The sequence below is a fragment of the Erpetoichthys calabaricus genome, chromosome 3 (assembly GCF_900747795.2).
Source record: "Erpetoichthys calabaricus chromosome 3, fErpCal1.3, whole genome shotgun sequence".
Taxonomy (NCBI): Eukaryota; Metazoa; Chordata; class Cladistia; order Polypteriformes; family Polypteridae; genus Erpetoichthys; species Erpetoichthys calabaricus.
The window spans coordinates 19,293,158-19,309,747 of record NC_041396.2 but is presented as its reverse complement, the minus strand read 5'-3'; the positions used below and the strand labels follow the sequence as shown (position 1 = coordinate 19,309,747).

At 37.3% G+C, this 16,590-nt stretch overlaps 1 protein-coding gene across 3 annotated transcripts in view; it reads left to right on the top strand.

Annotated features, from left to right (window-relative positions):
• Positions 1–16,590, top strand: part of kdm5ba (lysine (K)-specific demethylase 5Ba) — a 96,777-nt gene that overhangs the window by 30,280 nt on the left and 49,907 nt on the right. For 2 of the 3 annotated variants that reach the window (XM_051924398.1, XM_028796415.2), the window contains exons 6-13: positions 2,270–2,404; positions 4,755–4,848; positions 5,348–5,454; positions 10,164–10,322; positions 10,630–10,749; positions 13,365–13,523; positions 13,758–13,939; positions 16,204–16,366. In XM_051924398.1, coding sequence (XP_051780358.1) covers positions 2,270–2,404; positions 4,755–4,848; positions 5,348–5,454; positions 10,164–10,322; positions 10,630–10,749; positions 13,365–13,523; positions 13,758–13,939; positions 16,204–16,366 — 1,119 coding nt within the window. The remainder of the gene's footprint in view (positions 1–2,269; positions 2,405–4,754; positions 4,849–5,347; positions 5,455–10,163; positions 10,323–10,629; positions 10,750–13,364; positions 13,524–13,757; positions 13,940–16,203; positions 16,367–16,590) is intronic. The other variant, XM_051924399.1, reaches the window with a different exon arrangement.

Genomic DNA, 16,590 nt, shown 5'->3' with positions numbered 1-16,590 from the left:
AGGATACCAGTTTACAACACAAAAGAGGCTACCAGAAGGTGTGCAGTTTTCACTACTACTTTTCAAAACTACTACATGACTACACGTGTCCTCAATTATTCTTATAATCAGAAATTTAAAATAAAAAAAAAACACCTTTATAATGGTGCATATAGCATTCAGACATTTTTACATTAAATTGTATTTCAGGGTTGCACAATGCTGCAGTGGTTGCAAAGTCTGGCCTATAGATTATGAGCCTTGCAGTAATTGATGAAGACAGACTCGGGGGCAGGTTGTCTTAATTAGCTGCCTGTGGCCAAAATTCAAACAATGCAACATTTGACAGTGTGAGAGATTGTTTATTTGCTGACTGCAAATACATTATCTGATAACTAATTGCCGCCGCTATGATATTCACATAAGCATTTTCATGTAAATTTATCAAAGGTGGCATCTGACAGCTCTTAATCTGTTTTGAAAGATCAGTTATTATTTTCAGTATTAAAATCTTTGCAGGTGGACACGTACACCAGTGGATTGCATATGTGACGTTTAGTAACGTTTAATAAACATTCATTAGTTTCCAAACATCTATTATTCCCTTAGGAGTTAGTTTCTTTCAGGTATTACACTGCAAGGCAGGAACCAAACAGGGAAGGAGTACTGGCCTATTACTGGGCATATTCATGGATATACCCACACTGAGGCATTTTCTGTGTTGGCAAGTAACCTAAGGTCCATGTTTTTGGGAAATGTGTAGAAAAGTGGAATACCCTAGCAACACTCAAGGCATTTATATTTACTTACTTGGGTGACTCCCTTATCCAATGTGACTTATAACATTTATGATACAATTGGTTACATTTCTTTTGGTTTTTCAATTGGAGCACAGGCAGGTCAAGTAACTTGCTCATGGCCACACAGTGTCAGTAGTGGGATTTGAACCCCCCAACCTTAGGGTTTGAAGTCCAAAGTCTTAATCACTATACCACACTGCTTGCAGACATGGAGAGAACATGCAATCTCTGCACAAATAGTGACTAGGCTGACATTTGACCCATTTTCTTGTAGCTAGAAAGCTCAAATTCTTAATTTTTATTTTATATGAATTTAGTGTGTAATAAAAATGTGTTTTCTTGACTGAGTAAGTTATAGAGAATGTCTGTGATTTGCTGCTACACAATTCTAACATGGAGTTGGATTGAATCTACATGGTCAAAATTGATAGACTATTTGGAGAATCACTACCATTGACTGCCTTTAACTCCTGATGTGTACAAGACACAGATGAAAACAAAACAAAAAAAGCACTTGATCTCCCATAATTGCTTAAAATGTATTGTGAATCTTTAACTTCACCATGTATGAAAAAATATGCAAGGCTGGAAGGTGTGAATGAAGAGAAGAAATAGGAAGAGGACCATCATGTGAAATCAGTGGTAGAAATTTTGTGTATGATAAGAAGATAGAGAATGACCTTGTGAGTGAATTGTTCAATTTGCACCAGTTTCTGAATTCTGTATGTGGGTTTAAACAGGTTTTCTTCTTTTTCTTCTTTAACTACTGCTCTTGTAGTGTAGCAGATTTTGGATTTACAAGCGCAGGTTCATATGACCACTGCATTTGGATTTCATGATTTGGCTAATGATTTGGAATAATTTTAGAACAGATATAAAGTCTGGAATCATTAGGAAGTGAAAGAAACCTTGAATATTTCACAGCACTGTTGGGACGTTCATAATATCTACCCTTTTTATGAAACCAACTGGAAATTCTTTTCAAAAAGGGCTTCTAACCTTCTTGCAACTAGGATTAATTTTGTAGTCCACCTTTTGCTCTATGAAATCTGCCTTATATATGTGTAAACTGGTTGTTTTGGTAACTGTTATGTTGCATTTTCTATAATTGCTATGTTTTTCTTGTACTTTTTTTTTTTTATTTTTATTTTTTTTTTGTATTTAAAAAGAGATCTAAAAGGCACTTTGTGATATTGCACGCTACTGATGGAAGATAGTCAAATCAAGATTAATACTGATATTTTGAAGTGGGGAAAAAGTGAGAGACCTGATTAAATAAGCGCTTCAACTAATTGTCTAAGTGCATTTACTTAAAGCATGGCTGAACTGAAATCTTGCTGACTCTGTTCCACTCTTAGACCTTCACTCATACCCGTTTTAAACCCACCTACAGTTTTAAAGGATGTAGACAATTAAGAAATTCAAGTATGCGCATACAACAAGATAGTTGAGGGTTTGTTGTATTTACTGAAACTTTTTTCTTTTGACAGTGTGTCCAGAAACCTACCTTAACAAATGATGTTAAAGACAAGGAATACAAGCCTCATGATATTGCCCAGCGTCAGTCTGTACAGCCAAGTGACAGCACCACTTCTGCCCGTCGGGCTAAACGCATGAGAGCTGAAGTGAGTTTAAATATTCTTTTATTGTTTGTTCTCCAAACCCAATCACCTAATCCGACCAACTCAAATGTGTTAATTGTGTTAGTTTACCCCCAATAAGCACTCAAAATTAACAGTACTATAGCTGAAGTAGGTAGTAAGTCAAATAGAAATATATATAATATAATAAATATATAATATAATAAATATATAAAATATAGATAGAGAGATAAAATATGAACTTTCCTATTCACTACCATACTGTAATGTGCCTGCCAATTTTATGTGTAATACCTTTTTGGTTGCCATGTGGATTGTTTGTTGGCCAGGTAGTGTTAAGAACCTGCTGTACATTGTCTTATATTAGGTACTTAAACAACTGTGAATCACATGTCTTGATGCTTTAACTTGCTTTGCCCTTGTAAAATACACCAATCATCTTAGAGTTATACTGTACACATGATAATATTAAAGATTATTTCTTGTTTTTCATCTGTAAGACTTTATAGATAAGAACCTTCTAAAATTGAAATATACTTTCTCTGTCATTGCAAATGAAACAGGAATATGGTGGGGGGGATTATTTTCTTTGTGTATTTCCCAGTCTGTGAATCACTAGTGAGGATTCTTCCTGATTTTTTTTTTTTTTTAAATTCTGTATAAGGTGTAACCACTTATGCACAAGGTGTCCTGCCATAGAGTGGTCTGTGTATGCTGCAATTAAGCCACAAGTCACTCAAAAGCAATAATGATATTTTACACACCCAAAGGTGTTTGCTTTCAAACAAAGCATACGTTTCCATGTTGTCTTCTTTCTTTCATTAATATGCTATTTTTCACACATATATGGCGATGCAAACAGAGTGTCACAGCTGAATAAGTTTACTTTTATCAAAGTTTTCACGAACATCAAGCCATATTTGGTGAGACTTGTTATCATTGGATAGCCGAACTTCAGACCTTTCCAGTGATATGTAGCTATTTGATTGGTCAATTGTTATACATGTCACAGCTGTACATAAAAGGTGGGAAATAAGAAGAATAAAACTTACGCATACACAACATGTTTGGCTGATGTGCGATAAGACTTAGTTTGTACTAGAGAAATTTCTTCTTCAAAAAAAGAGAACATACGGTTGAGGAAATCCTAGAAAAGTTACAGAATGCTAGTGATATGGAATATGAAGACCTTGAGACACAGTTTTGACTCTTGAGAATGATTTGTTTGTTAAAGTACTCAATGCTATGCTTGATTTGTAAGCACTGCTTAGGATAGCTTGATGCGTTGTGGCATTCAGTTTTACAGGTAAAGCATTATGGGTTCATTTACCATATTCTGACACTGTCTGCTCTACGTTCTTCTTATGCTAGTGTTCTGAGCATTGCTCTTCCAGTTTCTGCTTCTTAGTGTACCAGTGAAGTACTATTACGCTGTACCTGCTTGAAGGTTCACATAAGAACTTTCACGGGGAACTGCTCTTCAGTCAAATCCGCTTGTATCTTGGCACGCTGCAGCTCATACCTTCGCTTGGGACCTCCCCATCACCCTCGATTAAAGTTCACTGAGACACAGTGTGGGAACTTTTATAGGGGACGCTCTTTGATCAAATGCCACTGAATCACATTACCTCATGCCATGTTGCCACAGCTCGCTGTTTCATGTGGGGTAAATTACTTGAATCAAATGTCACTGTTTCACTCCACTGTTTCTAAGTACGCCAGTTTTCGATTTGCATGCCAAATATGTTCTGTTTAGATTGATTGGTCACTATGTGGATGGTTTAGGTATATTTTAGGTATATATGTGTGCCCTGTCAGGGGTTGTTTCCTGCCGTGCACCTAAGGTATTATAGTACATGGGAACTCCTGTTTACTCTCGTCTGTAAACCTGTCCATCATCATTGCAAATAAGAAAGGACTGATCCCTAATGTAATTCCACCTCTACCTTGAATGTATCTGTAACTTCTACCGCAGTCCTCACCACTGTCACACTTCCTTGGTACATATTCTGTACCATGGTTACGTACTTTTCTGCTACTCAACGACTTCCTCAGACAATACTACAACTCCTCTCTAGGCACCCTGGTATATGCTTTCTCTAAGTCCACAAAGATGCAATGCAACTCCTCCATTCTTCTTCAACACCACCCTCAGAACAAACATTCCATCTTTAGTGCTGTTTTTTTCTGGCATGAAAGCGTACTGCTGCTCACTAATCATCACTTCCCTTCTTAACGTAGCTTCCACTACTCTTTCCCATAACTTCATGCTGTGGCTCATCAATTTTTGTCCCTTTGTAGTTACTACAGATCATTCTTAAATAAAGAGTATAAGAGCTACAAACAGACCTTATTTTTTTTTTTTTTCTTTCAGGCAGGGTGTGTGAAGTTGGAGCCAGGAGAGGTCTGTGATAACCGGCCCAACCTGCGCAGAAGAATGGGCTCAGTCATTACAAAGAACGAGTTTGGTAAGCTGCAATTCAAAATTCCTCCTCCTAATGCCATTAAGGGAATTGAATATTTATAGATTTAGAACATGTGAAATCTGAAGTAGTGTAACCAACTACTCTGTACTAAGAAAAGGTGAACTGGCAAATGTTAAAGTTGCACCTGTTAAATTTTTAATCTGTATTGCAAATTGCAGTGTATAAAACTTGGAAGGATCACACTTTTTTCAGGTATGAAATGAGGCAAAAGATGTAGTGTAGATTTGTGGGAAATGCCAATGTTAACTTTTTTAAAAATGTGTATGCTCTTCCTGTAAAAACATAGGAGCACTATTTGATGTACATTGTTCTTTTATTCCTTATGGAAGGTCTTTTTAAAGTGTAGCCAATGTTGTAACATAGCCTTTTAATTATCCCACTTAGCCAATTATGTGCATCCCTTAACGAATACTGTACTGTCATGCTAAGTGACAATGTGTCTAGTGTTTATTAAATAGGACTGTCTTCTCACTGTCAACAGAAAAGGATTACTTCCTTCTTGTGAAGCAAGAGCCCATTGAGAGTGCAGTTGATCACCATGAAAAACCTAAGGCACGAAACAAGAAGCCTCCCCCAGCAGTGAGTATAGTAAGTGTGTTGACATTGATCCACTTTTACGGAGTGCAAGTAGGTACAGTTTGACCATACTTTGTAATGGAAAGTGGAACACTGAAAACACAATCATACAAAATGATATCTTGTAAGAAATGGTGTTGTGGCCATAGGCTTAGGCTGGACTTATACTTCATGCTACACGACGCATGCTCCAGCTGATGCTACTGCTACACAAGCGTTGTAAAGTACGTGCGCAAGTATAAACAGTACGTAAATCTGGAAGATTCCACCAGGTGGCAGTGCGAGATATCATCACAGTGGGAACTTTTGGCTTTGCTGTGTTGTGAATTGCCTGAAACATACATTAAATTCCGAGGACACCTTGCCACAATATCTCTAAATAGAATGTTTAATGATTACATCCATCAATCCAGGGATGTGCCCATTCCAGCAAGCATCAGGCACAAGACAGAAACAATCCCTGGATGGGACATCAGCTCATCGCAAGGTGAACACATGCATACACATACACTAGCGTCATTTTAGCATCACCAAATCCCCAAACCTTCTTGTCTTTGGAAGAAAACTGGAGTACACTGTGGAAACCCACCAGGAAAACATGCAGACTCCAGGCAGGGAACACCATGGACGTGTCTCTCTGCGAGGCAGCAGCACTACCGCTCCACCACCATGCCGCCCCCACATGTGTAATTATTAACAGTATTCATTATTTAAATAAAGTTAATGACTTATCTTTACTGACTTTAATTAATGCATGTCACCATGAAAGTGATATCAAGTATAAATCCAAGGATTTTAAATGTGCACAGAGCTTTAATATCATAAATTTAATGTGTTCTGTATGGCGATTGCTGCTTGCCGCTGCTGTCAGTTCAGGAGGAAGCCACAGAAGCACGTAACGATTAACACCTGGGGTTGGTTTTAAGACGACGTTTACAATGGTCTACTTTAATGATAAAATAAACTATGAGATTAAAGTGGACATTTCGAGATTAAAGCCCAAATTTCCACTTTAATCAAAAAATAGACCTTTTCATTGTGTCCTTCTTCATTTTTTTTTTTCTCTGTGGCTCAAATACGCTGCCGTACATTCTGATGCTGTTGTGAAGGTGCAAACAAACAAAAAAAAAAAAAAAAAAAAAGACGGCACAGAAGATGGTATATGAGACTTTTAAAATGTATTGTGTCTTTATTTTGGGGAATATGTGACGCCTGATTATAAAAGCACCATGAATACTTTTGTGTGTTGGCATTTTGCTTCACCACATCGAACCATTAATCAAATATTGATGCACGCACATTGATCCTGTGGGATCCACAAAGTAGGTTTCTGTCACATGTAGATCGTAAACGCAGACTCTGATGTCATGTTCAAACTTGATTACACTGTGTTGCCCCCTGACTTTTTGCTGGTACTGCAACATGTGCACGCATTGTGTTAATTTCTTGGGATGTGCCAAATGAACACTGGGAACGTGTGGCAGCCATGATGCGTGCACATACGCGTTCTGAGCATGAAGTATAAACCGGCCCTTATTGGTTCAAGACACGGGTGAGTTAGAGGTTATGGTTGGTTGCATGTTTTTTCTCATCATTTTTTCTCTTGATTCAAAGTCAGTTGTCTTAGTAGGCTTTAACATTGTAAATATATGAGAGTATCTGTGTGTGGAATTTACATTTATTTCCAAACCCCAATACTAACCTAGGTTGGTGTTTGACCAAAAAAGTATGGCAAAATAAATTTCACAATTGGATTAAATAGACAAGAAAAAGGGTGGCTTATTCAGACAGTGGGAAATTTAAATATAAATGTTATAAGACTAATTTATATACTCTTGAAAATTTAATAAAAAAAAGTAATTTTACACTTTGCTTACAAAATGAGATTGTCCTAGAATGAAGGATGCTTAAAGCCTGTAATAGATAAGTTAAGTACCAATGACTGCTTAGAATTTAAGCAACCAGTTGACTGTTGACTGCATCATATACCTTACTGGTCCTCATAAACAAGCATTCCCAATTGGTTGTTTCAGATTTAATTCACTGGCCACATAGTCAGCAGCATTCATGAGTATCGTTTAGTCGCTTTTTGTTTTGGAACATAATTCTTTGCTACATTTTGCAAGCTCATTGCATAGTTGCTATGTAGATGTTAGCTGACTTTGTGCTCCTTTCGAAATCCAAAGCTCACTCTCCCCAAACCCCCATTAAAGGAAGTAGTAAAAGCACTTGTCAATTTTGGGGGAAAACAACGGTTTATCATTGGGCAGCCCATGTCCAAAAAAAGATACAACTGTGGGAAAAGTAAGCACTATATTATTTATAGCTGTAATTAGTATGACCTTCTGTTTACCGACTGGACATTATAAATCTTGTTTTTTTCTTAACTGTTTTACATTTTATCTTGTATACAGTTAACAAAAACAAAATTGGAAAGGTGACGTATAACAATCATCCATCCATCCATCCATTTTCCAACCCGCTGAATCCGAACACAGGGTCACGGGGGTCTGCTGGAGCCAATCCCAGCCAACACAGGGCACAAGGCAGGGAACCAATCCCGGGCAGGGTGCCAGCCCACAGCATAACTTAATTTTCTATAGTACACTGTAAAGTTCACAATATGTTAAGCCATATTTATACTTGCCACATGAAGCCAGCATGCAAATGTGTGCATAGTGAGTGAACAAAACACATTTGTACTTGTTGTGGCCAGTTCAATAGGAATGTTAGTATTGTTCTTGTCGGTTAGTAACGATGTTTGCTCAGTGTCGCATAGCTAATAATGTCACAGCAGAGGATGTGCCCCTTGCTGATAGAAGGAAAAGTTGTGCCAGCTGTTAAAGAAAAGGAATAGGTGGAGTGTCACACCTATTGAGTAAATGCAGTGAAGGAAGGGCGAGTGTAATCTCATGAGTGGGGGGACCTACATGATGAGCAGGTGCATTTCAAATGTTTTTGCATGTCATTTTTGAGTTTTAATGACCTGTTAAATATTCAACCCCTTCGTTCATGATTCTGGCACCCACATAACTAGTTGAAATTCAGAAATTCACCATTTTAGATACATGTCTGCTGCACCGCGTGTTTAGAAAATCTTCTGTATCTCCAAATCTGACACCATTTTTGATGTGCAGCCCTTGCGTACTACATTGGCATGTCAAATATAAACTAGGCCTTATAAATGCAAATATTTTTGCCTAATGCTTGAAAAATTGTTTTTCTAGACCTATTGTACATGTATTGTCTTCTGGTGTGCTGCACACAAAGTACATTGCTTAATTAAGCGCTTTTGTATTTAAGATTTTTTGCTTTGCCCTCATGAACTGGGATAGGCAAAAAAAAGAAAAACATACTTAAACGTACTTGTAGTTGCAGGCTGAAACAGAAAACATTTGTATAGTTATTTGTTATACACCACTTAGAAAATCTTGTTCTGGTAAATTATTCCTTTTTTTTAGTAAATACAATAATTTATTTTGTTGTTAACTAAAAGGAAAATGTACATTCTCAGAAAAACCAATTGGTATGCTTCTTTCCTTCCTTGACAAGCTTGATAGGTGCATGGAATGAGTGGGAAGTGTTAAGTTTTATACATAATTTTCCCTCTGGGATTAACACAGTATACCAAATAAAGTAGAAGTTCAAGTGCATCATAGCCTAGTGTATTTCTGCACTTGTGCTTCCATGTAAATCCCACAGTGGTTTTTCAAAGCTATATTTAAAGCAAAATTTTATAGTTAGATTTAAATGTATAACTTTCCAATCCACTACACAGTTGATGCTGCCAATTGTTGGCATGAGAAATTGAAGTCTGTTCATGCAAAAGGGTAAGCCCACGAAAAAATTAGAATAAGCAGCAACTGGAACTGTTTTTTTTTTTTTTTAACCCTTTTTAAAATCATGTTTGCGCTGATGATCTAATTATGTATCAGTTACTTTTACAACACTGTTTGGTCTTGGCACCCTGGAGATAGCTGCCCTTAAGGGTATCTTAGGAAACATTTATGGTTATGGCATCTTAAAATGCAGTCTGCAGAATTTTTTTTTAATGATAGATAAAGTGATACCCATAATACATTTACTTTGCAGTGATTTCATTATTTTCTTCATTTTACTTTTCACTATTTTCAAAGCCTTCCATTTTATTCGTTACCTGGCACTTCTTGTATAATGGCATTTTACATTAGGAATATAAGAATTACTGTACTTGAGGCATTTTATCATGCTGGAATGTTAGTTGTGTCGACATTTTGAACACAATCCTCTTAATATATATTTTGTTAGTATGACTTGTTTCTATTTCAGATATGGTTGGCATGATCTGCGAGGTGTCATTTTAGAGTGAAAAATAAGCTCCTCTCAAAATGGAAAGCTAGCTATTTAAGAAAATGTGTTTATTTTGCTTTTTCAGCTAGTTACGAATGTGCTTTCTCATTTTCATGCCTGTGTATTCGCCCACACTTGAAGCTTTCCAAAAGATGAATCTGTTGAAATCAAGGTGGAACATTAAAATGGTGAAAAGCCTCTGCAGAAACACTTGACACACTGCTTTCTGTCGATGGAGGCCATTGGCCAGGGAATGAGTAATGTAGTTTGCAGATTATAATTTGATGCTCACAGAATCTACATTATGTTTTGTCTTTTATAAGATAAAAATCTTGATATACATTTTTAGAATTTCTGGATCGTTAGTCACATTTTCTGTTTACTTGTTTCAGGTTGACCTGTATGTCTGTCTGGTATGTGGGAGTGGAAGTGATGAGGACCGCCTACTCTTGTGTGATGGCTGTGATGACAGTTACCACACATTCTGTCTAATCCCTCCTCTGCATGATGTGCCTAAAGGAGATTGGAGGTGCCCAAAGTGTCTGGCACAGGTAACTCAGAAATCATTATTCTTGACCTTTTTGTTTTTGGAGAAAAGTTTTGATCCGGGGTGTATTTTGAATGTCTTTTATTCTACCTCCATGCTTATTTTATAGTTTACTACATGCCATATTTTTTTTTAAAAAGTAAATTTTCTTAGCACTGTGCAGTTCTATCTTATCATATAATACATGATGTAGCATTTATAGTATATTCTATAATAGCTATAGTGTCAGTTACAGATACGCCAAGTGTTAGGTGGGGATCTAGGAAACTCTGTGGTCACTTGTAACAGACTTTTATGATTTATTTATTTAGGAGTGCAGCAAGCCGCAGGAGGCCTTTGGCTTTGAGCAGGCATACAGAGATTATACACTGCGAGCTTTTGGAGAAATGGCAGATGCTTTCAAGTCGGATTATTTTAATATGCCAGTTCATGTGAGTATGAAATACGATAGCTAGCATATGCAGCTGTGAAAATGCTACTACAGTGTATTCTCTAATTGAACATCTTCATTTTGAAATGGGAGAGAGCAGAATTGATTGCAGCTAGACTTAAAAAGACGTATTGATGTGGAATGGATGGTTAAAAAAACGCACAAAATATCTCTGGCTCTGACTCTCTCCAATTCCAGGTTGTTAGATGGATGTACTTACATTGCTGGTGTTACAAAGACAAATGTATATACACTGACTGGCCACTTTATTAGGTACACCTTGCTAGTACTGGGTTGGACCCATTTTACCTTCAGAACTGCCGTAATTCTTCATGTCATAGATTCATCAAGGTGCTGGAAATATTCCTCTATGATTTTCGTCCATATTGACATGACAGCATCACGCGGTTCCTGCAGATTTGTCGTCTAGACATCCATGATGTGACTGTCCCATCCCACCAAATTCCAAATGTGCTCTATTGGATTGAGATTTAGTGACTGTGGAGGCCCTTTGAGTGTAGTGAACTCATTTCCAAGTTAGAGAAACCAATCTGAGATGATCTGAGGTTTGTGACATGGCGTGTTATCCTGGAAATAGCCATCAGAAGATGGGTACAATACAGCCATAAAGGGATGGACTTAGTCAGCAAAAATACTCAGGCTGAGTTGTTTAAAGATGCTCAATTGGTACTAAGGGGTCCAAAATGTGTCAAGAAAATATCCTCCACACTATTACACCACCACCACCATCATCACCAGCCTGAACCATTGATACAGGGCAGGATAGATCCATGTTTTCATGTTGTAGATGCCAGATTCTAACCCTACCATCCGAATATCTCAGCTGAAAGTGAGACTAATCAGAAAAGGCAATGTTTTTCCAATCTTCTAGTGTCCAATTTGGTTCGCCTGTGGTAATTGTTGCCTCAGTTGCCTGTTCTTAACTGACAGGAGTGGCACCCAGTGTGGTCTCCTGCTGCTGTAGCCCATCTGCTTCAAGGTTCGATGTTTTGTGCATTCAGAGATGCTCTTCTGCATACCTCGGTTGTATCTAGTGGTTGTTTTAGTTACTGTTGCCTTTCTATTGGCTTGAACCAGTCTGTGGCTATTCTCCTCTGACCTCTGGCATCAAAAAGGCATTTTCACCCATAGAACTGCTGCAGACTGAATATTTTCCCTTTTGAGGACCATTCTCTGTAAACCCTAGAGATGGTTGTGCATAAAAATCCCAGTAGATCAGCAATTTCTGAAACACTTGGACCAGCCTGTCTGGCCCCAACAACTATGCCGGGTTCAAAGTCACTTCAGTCACCTTTCTTCCCCATTCTGATGCTTGGTTTGAACTTTAGCAGGTCGTCTAGACAATGTCTACATGCCTCAATGCATTGAGTTGCTGTAATGTGATTGGTTGATTTAGATATTTGCATTAACAAGTTGTTGAACAGGTTTATCTAATAAAGTGGCCGGTGAGTGTACATCCAGGACAAAATCTTGAAAGGGGAACCTGTATCTAAATTCTTTGGTGGAAGAAGGTGTCTTGCTGTCGGGTAGGTAGCCTACAGTAGGCTAGTCTTTGCAATCGATACTGGATTCTTAGGCATCTCCCAGAAATCTGCTGTCCAATGTCTATGTTCTTTTTGCCCATTTTAAACTTTCTTGGTAGTCTGTTATATGGAGTAACCTTCATTTCTCTAAGCAACAATAGACTTTTTCCTTCTCGTTTTGTTTTGGCCATGTTTGAGGCCTGAATTGAACTTTAGGAATGCAGATACCTTGCAACTCAAGGAGTTAAAATATACTTGGTTTATTGAACAACATGTTTCAGCTGTTCTTAACACAATTACAAAGCTTTTTCTAATAACCAATTAGGGATTAAACATGAATAATAATGGATACGTTTAGAAAGTTTACCAGTAAGATTCTGAAATAATGGCTGCCAGAAATGGATCTTTGCAATCATTTGTGAATAAGAAATTATAAATGAGTCATTTTTCATGTGGTGTTAACCATTTGCCATATGCAATATTAGTAATGTCTTGGTGAGGGTTGTGCTGAAAGACCCAAATTTTATAACCGGATGGTACCAGCATTTCTGGATTTTCGGTACCAGAAGTAAACATTTACTTTCCTCTGAATACCCTGCCTCCCCACAATGCAGCACTCTCTTTTGCAGTTGTGGAAAAATATTTGTTTCGTAGTCTTCAACGACACTCTTCGACTACCTTGACATGATTGGGACTTTATGGGGGGGAAATTACTTCAATGCTTCTCAGACTTCAAGGGGATTCCAACTGTGCTTGCTTTGACGCGATCAGAACTTCACAGCTTTGAGAGGGAAGAGGTGCAAAGAGTGCCGTGATAGTGCGGCACACCAGTGAGGTTGGTGTATGACTCAGGAGGTTTGGAGTTATTCATTATTTACTTCAGAACCCTTTTGGTATTGGTACTGAGGTCTGAAAGGTGGTATCAATACCAAAGTCAAAATTTTAGTGCCAGTCCAACACTGATCTTTGCTATATTTTTAAATCTACCCTTTTTCCATTCCATGCAAGTGTTATACAAATAAAAAGCGATACTTCAGTACTGTATTAAAATTTTTTTTTTTTTATCCCACAGATGGTACCTACAGAATTAGTAGAGAAAGAATTCTGGCGTTTAGTCAGCACCATTGAAGAAGATGTTACAGTGGAGTATGGAGCTGATATTGCATCTAAGGAGTTTGGGAGTGGGTTTCCTGTTAGGGGTGGTCGATTTAAATTGGCTCCCGAAGAGGAGGTGTGTTATTACATTACTTAAAATATTGCCATTTGTAATTGGTTTAAAAATGGATGTTGTTTGTTACTTCAATTTGCCAATTTAAAACAGAAATAGTATTTATGGTTTAGTTTTAAACGGCCTCTTTCCTTATTTTAAATGTGGTTACATTAGAAAATTGCCTGTATTCAGGTTTTTTATCTGGAAGTCTTCATTAGTTTGCAAACTTAAAGAATATGAATGTTTTGTTTTCAGAATTATCTGGACTGTGGTTGGAACTTGAACAACATGCCAGTAATGGATCCTTCTGTCCTTACCCATATCACTGCGGATATCTGTGGGATGAAGTTGCCCTGGCTGTATGTTGGCATGTGCTTCTCTTCATTCTGCTGGCATATTGAGGACCACTGGAGCTACTCTATCAACTATCTGCATTGGTACTGTTGCAATGGGTTCAAACATTTTGCTTTTAGATTGTTTATGTTCCATTATGTCACTTTTTTATTTATTCTTTTATTGAGCAACTATTGTTTGTCTGCCTAAGAAAATGTTCATGTTTTCAAAAACAGTTAATCCAATTCAGGGCCATGATAGGCTAGAACATTGAATAAAAGGCAGGAACCAGTCCTGGAAAGGACATTAGCCCATCACAGCACACACACACACACACACACACACACACACACAGAGGCAGACAGGACCAATTTAGAATTCCAAATTGATTTAAAGGAATACTCCACCCAAAAATTATATATTTTTTAATATGTTACTTTGCTGTGCAGTTTGCAATGATGGCCAAGAAAATCGATCTCTTGTTGAATGGAGATTATGCTTCTGATACAATATAAGTCTATGGTGACTAACATTGGGCAAGATCAAACAATATGAAAATGTCTATTTAAAAAACCTCAAATTACATGTGGATTATGCAACAGAAGTAAAGTCCTCCTGTCGTATGCTCACAATGTCCCAAACACATTTTTACTAAAATATTGTGATATTATTGACTTTTGGAAAACACTTCTATGAACTTCGTATGAACTAAACTCACACAGACTCACCTAAGCATTTGAACTGAAGATCTCTCTCCCCCAAAAACCCCATTTCCCTCCCATTCATTGGTCACAAGGCTAGCCTGTTAAAATGCAATGTTAGCCAATGTATAGGGTGTTATGTGATATTGATTGTGCGGAGTTCAATGAGAAACATGTAATATCAAAGATTAAAAATATAGTTGTACTGTTTTCTTGACCATCACACATTTTCTCGTAGACAATGCAGCTTTATGTTGACTCCTGGTAAATTACATGCATGTCAAATCATTAAATTTGCTTGTCTAATATATGCAAGCTCCCATGAGCATTTAGTGCCATGTTTGTCTTGAGAGTGCTTTACACTGGAGCCTGAAATGCGTACAGAAACGGAACCCTGGCATGTATAGGTTTTATTCTCTTGCATAATGAATGTAAATATTTTTACAGGCATTAAATGTTTCTAAACAGCAATGTTATTTTACTTCAGCTTCTTTTGCATTAGCTTGTACTTCTATAAAATTTCCACCTTTTAAGTCACAATCAGTTTAATTTTATGAAGTTTTTGCCATTTCTTTTTTTTAATTTTTTATTTTTACAGAATCTGTTTAGTTTTTGTTTTAACTTAGAAAAGGGAAAATAAATTAATTTTTTGCTCCCATAGGGCAAGGATTTTAGAAACAGAGATATACCCATGGAACAAATACTGTAGTGTATTCCATTTAGCTTCAGCCATCTATAGAGTTGCCGATAACACTTAATTAAGTGTCCATAATTACACTGTAACTACTATGTAATTACCTGTATAAGTACAGTGTAACTACGAGTTATTACTCCGTACTTATGTGTAATACAAAGTAACACTGTAGTTAATTACTCAGTTGTCATAGTTATTCCACAGTTTTATATAATTACAATGTATCACTGATCCAAAAAAAGTGTACTTACATAGTTACATTATATCTGTACTTTCAAAGTGTAATAAAATCATCAGGGTATGTAACTACAACTATGTAACAGATGTTCCATGGTCTGGGCAATTGTAATGGAGAATTGCAGTGATAACTGCATAGGTTTTCGATGATATTTCAAGATATTTTTTAAATGGTGAAAACACCTTTGCAAAATGTTTAACGATTTTGCCTCACGGATCCGTTATCCTGAGATGGAATTCTGTCTGGAGATATGTGTGTAAAATTTGTACATTCTACCCATGTCTCCCTATGTCGTCTTCATGGGTTTTACTGCCACATCCCAGGGACATCTAGGTTGGGTTACGTGGCCAGATGTGCCTGGTGATGCTTGGAATGGCTATTATTATACCCATCCCTAACATAATACTGCCAAACTTGCATCATTCAATCAAGGTACACACGGTCGGAGAGCCATTCCAAGCATGTCACCGGGTACCAGGCAGGAAACAGGCCAGGATGGGGAGCCATCCCATTACAAAGCTCCCTGACAAACATACCAGCACTCATGCTCTCACATATATGGCCACATATTTTTTTTTTAATAAATGTTGTTACTAGAGTGAATGGTGTGTGTTTGTTTGTGCATGTGAAAGTCTGTTTTTAAGGATGATAAAATAACAAATTAACTAGAATTATACTGCATCCAGTTACTCAGTTACCAACACTTACGTTCTTATATTTTCATTATTTTTGCAGGGGAGAGCCAAAGACATGGTATGGAGCTCCAGGATATGCTGCAGAGCAGCTTGAAGATGTCATGAAAAAACTGGCTCCAGAGCTTTTTGAGTCCCAGCCTGACCTCTTGCACCAGCTTGTCACCATCATGAATCCAAACACTTTGATGGCTCATGGAGTACCGGTGAGTAGCATTGCTTTGGAAATGTCAATGTTTATGTGAACTGACTGCAAGAAGTTAGGACTATCAAATTGTAAATCTGGATATATTTGATTGAATATATGTTTTTGGCTTAGAAGGCACAAATCACTACAGTATCTTCTTTTTATTTGATCCATATTCTCATCATCTAACCACCACAAGAGTTCTTTTCTCATGTACTTTCTTGATTTCTTCCATTGCTGAAA